This window comes from Adiantum capillus-veneris, chromosome 14 (genome assembly GCF_014529385.1).
Source record: "Adiantum capillus-veneris isolate H3 chromosome 14, ASM1452938v2, whole genome shotgun sequence".
Lineage (NCBI taxonomy): Eukaryota > Viridiplantae > Streptophyta > Polypodiopsida > Polypodiales > Pteridaceae > Adiantum > Adiantum capillus-veneris.
This window is the reverse complement of record NC_140944.1, coordinates 157,288,372-157,294,742: the sequence shown is the minus strand read 5'-3', so window position 1 is coordinate 157,294,742 and position 6,371 is coordinate 157,288,372. Positions and strand designations below refer to the sequence as shown.

At 45.3% G+C, this 6,371-nt stretch overlaps 2 protein-coding genes across 2 annotated transcripts; one reads left to right on the top strand and one right to left on the bottom strand.

Annotated features, from left to right (window-relative positions):
- The first annotated feature begins 312 nt into the window (after window positions 1-312).
- Window positions 313-4,693, top strand: LOC147443420 (sulfate transporter 1.3-like). The gene is made up of 13 exons (XM_086529288.1): window positions 313-1,595; window positions 1,716-1,764; window positions 1,844-2,111; window positions 2,193-2,370; window positions 2,447-2,512; window positions 2,625-2,738; window positions 2,859-2,975; window positions 3,068-3,194; window positions 3,320-3,606; window positions 3,699-3,889; window positions 4,030-4,115; window positions 4,223-4,299; window positions 4,376-4,693. The coding sequence occupies exons 1-13, from the start codon at window positions 1,275-1,277 to the stop codon at window positions 4,517-4,519; spliced, it is 2,025 nt and encodes a 674-aa protein (XP_086385414.1). The 5' UTR covers window positions 313-1,274; the 3' UTR covers window positions 4,520-4,693.
- Window positions 4,694-4,870: 177 nt separating this feature from the next.
- Window positions 4,871-5,714, bottom strand: LOC147443419 (uncharacterized). The gene is made up of 2 exons (XM_086529289.1): window positions 5,174-5,714; window positions 4,871-4,949 (listed from the first exon to the last, which is right to left on the bottom strand). The coding sequence occupies exons 1-2, from the start codon at window positions 5,353-5,355 to the stop codon at window positions 4,892-4,894; spliced, it is 240 nt and encodes a 79-aa protein (XP_086385415.1). The 5' UTR covers window positions 5,356-5,714; the 3' UTR covers window positions 4,871-4,891.
- Window positions 5,715-6,371: the final 657 nt, after the last annotated feature.

The following is a 6,371-nucleotide window of genomic DNA, read 5'->3' as shown; positions in this document are numbered from 1 at the left end:
TCTTTGCTTAGCCTTACAGTTTCCTTGAACCGTGTAAATAATTTGCTTCTTTTTAAAGCCACTTAGAAGATAATATATACAGATAGATTAGCATTGATACTCCTTTTGCTTAGCCTTGGAGTTTCGTAATGAATTTACTTTTTTTGAATCCATCAGGAGATCTATAGATTAGCATTGATACTCGTCAATCATCACAATCAATCAGTAGCATGCATTATGCATCGGCTCAAGATGGTGATCTTGTTAGGTGCTGGTGGTTTTTTATGTATCGGATGACATTATGAGATATTAAAATAACATCATTTCGGGTTTAAAAAAAAATGGAGGTGGATAAGACCCAAAGCATTTTGGTGACCTCTGATGGCAATGGGGCAATGGCTTTCGTTGACTTATATGAGGACCCAATTCATTAATTGACCATTCCCCATAATGCAGACAATTGCATGGCTATCGACGCAGCCATTAGCCATGCGGGAGCTTGCACTGTGGAGTGACCATTCCCGGCCGTCAAAGGTTGGGGGACAAGGGCCACCAGTTTAGCAGGTCACACTCAAGCGGCTGACGTGTCAAGATTATGTGCGTTTCGGATTCCGCATGCTGAGTTGGAGGCAATGGATTGGCGTGCAGACTAGTGTGTGTGGCTCCTGATTTTCCATGTGCTGACATGCCCACCATCACACAGTGCAAGCAAAAACTCTGGCCAGTAAAGAAGAGTAGATGGAGGGCTGAGATCTACACTTGGACACCTAGCCCTCGATCTACAGCCCTCCGACTCCCGACCTTGACGGTTCGATGAACCGGCGAGAGCATCGGATGCCACCTGACGCAGATACATGTTGACTTCTCTTTTGGCACAACGTATAAAAAGGCGCGAGTGCATGTGCAGAAGTCCTGTGAGTCTTGAGAGCTCGTGTTTCTTAGTATTCGCGTGCATGAATCATCAGCATAAGCATCAGCCCTAAAGTTCGAATTACTGGCCCTCTGACATTCTGTCGTGCATCATGTGTAGCCCTGCACCAGCTCTGTAGCACTGCGTTTTCAATTCTGCGTTCTTGCTGTGCTGCATGTTGTGGTACAGCGTAGTACTGCAGCACTGCGTCTTTCCATTGGGGGACACAGGCGGGGCGGTGCAGCGATTGGCTGCTGGCTGGGTGGGCGGAGAGTCTAATAACGCGAGCGCCAAACTAGTTGTCTGCTAATAATTGTCGACGATTCCAAGAAAGCGACATCTGGAGCGCTCTGAGTACTGTCTTTTGCCTGTGCAGAGCTGAATTATGGCAAAGGTGAACAGTGCCACAGGTGCCGACAGGGATGAGCACGATGAGCAGGGCGGGTTGATGGAATCACCAGAGCGGCGGCGCATCAGCATCCCTGAGAAAGGCTCTCCCCTCAAAGGGCTGGAGTTGGCCGTCCGCGAGACCTTCTTCCCCGATGACCCCCTCCGCCCCTTCAAGAACCAGACCCGCTCCCGCCGCTTCCACCTTGGCCTAGCCTATCTCTTCCCTCCCCTGCAATGGGCCAAGGGCTACAAACTCTCCTACCTTAAAGATGACACCATTGCTGGGCTCACAATTGGCAGCCTCTGCATTCCTCAAGTAGACATCTCTCTCTCTCTCTCTCTCTCTCTCTTTTTCTCTCTCTCTCTCTCTCTCTCTCTCTCTCTCTCTCTCTCTTTTTCTCTCTCTCTCTCATCCTACCATGGTTTCTTGGCCCAGGATATTGGCTACTCCAAACTCGCTGGCCTTCCCCCCATCTATGGCCTGTGTAAGCTCCCTTCTCACTGGCATTGCCAGCTCTTTCGCTTTATAGCATTTGCTCATTTCTCCACGCTAATCTTTTGCAGATACCAGCTTTGTTCCGCCATTGATTTATGCTCTGCTCGGTGTTTCTAGAGACATTGCAATTGGCCCAGTGGCCGTGGTTTCCATTCTGCTCGGCACCTTGGCTAGTGACCAATTCCCAGTGCCTGAAGCAGCGACAAAAAAATGCGATAGCACCAGTCTCAACTTTGTCAATGACACATGCACCGCATACCGCGAATCCTATCTGGCCCTCATCTTCACAGCTACCCTCTTTGCAGGCATCTTTCAAGCTGCTCTTGGACTCTTCAGGTACCTTACATGTCCATATGTATTTGCTATTATGTGGATTACTGGCACACGTCCGACATTAATCACACGTCCGACACACAGACTAGGGTTTATCATCGACTTCCTCTCCCACGCTGCGATCATCGGTTTCATGGCAGGAGCGGCAATCACCATTGGACTTCAACAGCTGAAAGGGATGCTGGGAATATCCACAGCATCCTTCACAAGGAAAACAGACATAGTCTCCGTGCTTACGTCTGTCTTCGGGCATACTGATGAGGTACTTCTAAGAAAAGCATTTGTGTTTTGAGAACTGTCGAAAGACTATCCAAGCTTTAGCAAGCTTTATTATACAGTGGAGTTGGCAGACGGCGTTGATCGGGCTTTTCTTTCTGGGGTTTCTCATTCTGTGCAAGTACATTGTAAGTTTTTCTCTGGTCGTCACAAGTAGCCCGCCGGTTACCATCTATAACATCTAATGCAATCGGCATATGGTTCTGCTTACGCTATTGTGATGGCCGTAACTCACAACAGGGCAAGAAGAATAAGAAGCTCTTTTGGGTGCCAGCCATTGCCCCCCTCACTTCTGTCATCCTCTCAACTGTTTTTGTAACCATCACTCATGTAGATAAGCATGGAGTTGCAATTGTAAGCTTTCAATGCAGTCCTTGACATTTACCTCAATCCCCTTTGAATTTGTTGTTTTGCACGCTGCCACAAGCTTCTCTCAATCAGCTGACCCAGTACAGATTTGATTGGCATTTTCAGGTTGGAAAAATCGACGGAAGGGTGAATCCTTCCTCTGTTGGACAATTTGTCTTTCATGGAGAGATTCTGAAAAAGGCTCTCTTTGTTGGTTTTGAGTCAGCCCTTGTTGCACTAACGGTATGCTTCTTGCTCGATAAGTCTACCAACGTTCTGTGCTAGTTTATCAACATCTTTTCAATATTTTCGCTGTCACACCACTTGCTGTGCAGGAAGGTGTTGCCATTGGAAGGACGTTTGCATCACTCAAGAACTACCACATCGATGGAAACAAAGAGATGATTGCGTTTGGGGCAATGAATGCCATCGGCTCCTGCACGTCTTGCTATGTCGCTACTGGTGAGAGGCTCTGGACCAAGTCTTGCATACTTGGCATTCAGTTATTTTCTTGCTGTGTTGTGTGCTTGGTCATCGGAACAAGTATCCATTTCGAAGACTTACGTCAGCTTGCAACCTTTGTGCAGGATCCTTCTCACGGTCCGCAGTGAACTACAATGCGGGATGCAAAACACCTGTATCAAACATTGTGATGTCCCTCATGGTGTTGATTGTGCTCGTGGTAGCTACACCGCTTTTCCACAATACTCCCAACTGCATCCTGGCCTCCATCATCATCAATGCCGTCCTCAGCCTTTTTGACTACCAAGCCGCAGTCACTGTCTTCAAGGTTGACAAGCTGGACTTTATCACATTGATGGGTGCTTTCTTGGGCGTGCTCTTCATCTCTGTTGAGATGGGTCTCTTGATTGCGGTAACCTACAAATCAAAGAGACATCAAAGCAAATGCTTTGTTGCAATTATTGCAATCAACTAGTCTGTAACTGACATGTGTCACTACTGCAGGTGAGTTTGTCAGTGGCGAACATATTACTGCAGGTTACAAGGCCGCACACCGCTGTTCTAGGCAAAATTCCTGGGACTACTATCTACAGGAATGTCAAACAGTACCCCGATTCGACAAGGACACCGGGAATCTTGATCATCCGCATTGATGCAGCAGTTTACTTTTCCAACTCTAACTACCTTCGCGAAAGGTAACTGTCAGATGTGTTTCATTAGTATTCTTAAAATGAAGGCCTCATTCATGCAAACCTTCGAGCCACGGAAGATCCAAAATGTGGCGAAAAGTTGGAGCCGTTCTTCACACTGAAATAAGGAGTGGCATTCTATGCAGGATTCTAAGGTGGCTTGACGATGAAGGAGACCAAATCAAGAAAGAAAATGGTGTCCCTTTCCAGTTTGCAATCATTGAATTATCGCGTAAGTGCTACTGAGTAAACTATTGACTCTTATCTCTCTGGACTTGTTCATTACTGCTAGTGCACATCAAGTGAAACCTCATTGCGCTTTATCATCTGACCTTGCAGCGGTAACGAATATAGATACAACGGGCATTCTTTCCTTTGAGGATCTCCACACAACTCTTCAGAAAAGAAAAGTGCAGGTGAATGGCATTCCTGATGATGCTGATGATTGCCTTGAAATACATTAACTTACATGTGTGGACTCATGCATTGCAGCTGGTATTTGCGAATCCGGGAACGAAAGTGATTCAAAAGCTGAACGATGCAGGATTTGTGGTGAAGGTGGGCCACGAGTGGTTTTTCCTGACTGTGGGGGAGGCTGTCCAAGCTTGCTCCAGACTCCTGAAAATCGATGTCTGATGAGGAGTTAATCCAGCCGAAAATCCCTCTGTAATCTCAACATTGTCTTCAGGGGGGGCGTTGATCGGCTGCCCCAATCCCAATCTCTTACATGTAAAACACATCAATCATGGATAAGTTTTATCAAACTATCCTACACAAAATCAATAAAACGTTCTTTTAAACAGTGCTCACTTTTGAATATCAAATGAGAAACCTCATACCTTTTGATTAGTCCTTCTCTAAGATCACAATTATGTATAAGCTGTTTTCGCTCTTTCTACTGATGATGCCCTCTATTGATGGTGATGGTTTGATGAGATGCTAAATACAGATTATACTTGTAAAACACATCAATCATGGATAAGTTTCCTCAAACTATCCCAGATGGCCCTAGTTTCCCGTGTTGCAAGGGGAAGAATGTGGTCGGGCGGGCACCAAGTATCTGTACCTGTATCCATCATATGTAAGATATCCGTTATGCAACTGGTGCAACATTATGCCGAAGTCCGCCAATATAGTTGCAAAAACCTCTTGCATTGTTGCATATTGATGGATAACTGATGCAATTATAACCATGGATAAACATAGCCATTAATAAAGTCACCGATAACTATGCCTCCATGCATGACCATTGCGCCCTCTAATTATAAAAGCCACACAACAATTCCTTACGTTCTTTTGCCCTGCAGTACCGTCGCTACGCACCCAAAGAAAGGAGGACACAGCCAGAGCCCCTCAGGTTTGGAAGAGTTTATATCTCTTTTATACCGAAATGCGTCAAATTCTGCCGCTTTTGCTTCAAGTTTAATTGAGATCCGCTTCTCTTGAAACCTGATTTCCTCAAACTTCCACATCAACAAAAACACATACAAGACATGGTGCCAATGTTAATTCACCTCCCAATTATCCATTTGCTTCTACTGGACGTGGGCCAAGAATCCACTTGTGTACTCTTCACTTCAACACACATACTTACAGGTTTTACTTATTCCTTCGCTCTCAACGTAAATAGGAAGGTCCCGCCTGCATCCTGGATGTTTCTGTTACGTGCATGCTGCCACACTTCATGATTCATCGCTCGCGCTCTCTCTCTCTCTCTCTCTCTCTCTCTCTCTCTCTCTCTCTCTCGCGGTGATGTGGTTTGCGCAGGCCTTTAGTCGCACCCAGGAGGAGTAGCGGGGGCAGTGGGTGGATAGAATCTCACTATTTTGGGAACCTGTGCGTGAATGTAGAAGTAGGGATGGCGTTCCTTTTCTCTAACTTTTTTCTAAATGGCAAAAGTTAGAGAAAAGGAACGCTCAAGATTGCTAAATAAAGTGTATACCCTTAGTTCAAAATAGAGTATTACCTATACATATCAAATTCATTTGCATTGCTTGAGTTCTGAAGCTTACTTTTAAGGAGAGCATGAAGGTCTGGCCTAAATTTAAGGGATAAGTTTGGAAAAGTTATGTGGGTTTCATGGAACTCACTGTGTGGAGGCCCTCTAACCCCACTAAGAGAGTCTTCTCACGGTGAGTTTCATAACTTACACACATTAATCTAAGGTTGTTTCCTTGGAAAAAGGGAGAAATAATGAGTTTGGGAAACTTTTGCAAATATGCGAAATTTTAAAAGACTTGGAGTAGTTCCTAAATCTTAGACCTATGCTTGGTGAGAAAGGCACGTTTCTCACTATTTTTAAAAGCCCTTTTTTCATTCCATCTGAAGTGTAAGCATTCCATTTCATGCATGGGAATGCAAAAAGGGATAGTTTCACCAAACTGTGAAACTCATCGTGTGGAGGCCCTCTAACCCATTCAAAATTGTAAGTGGACCGCTTAGCATCTCCTTATTTACAAGAGTCTTGTCATACCCTATTCCATACATT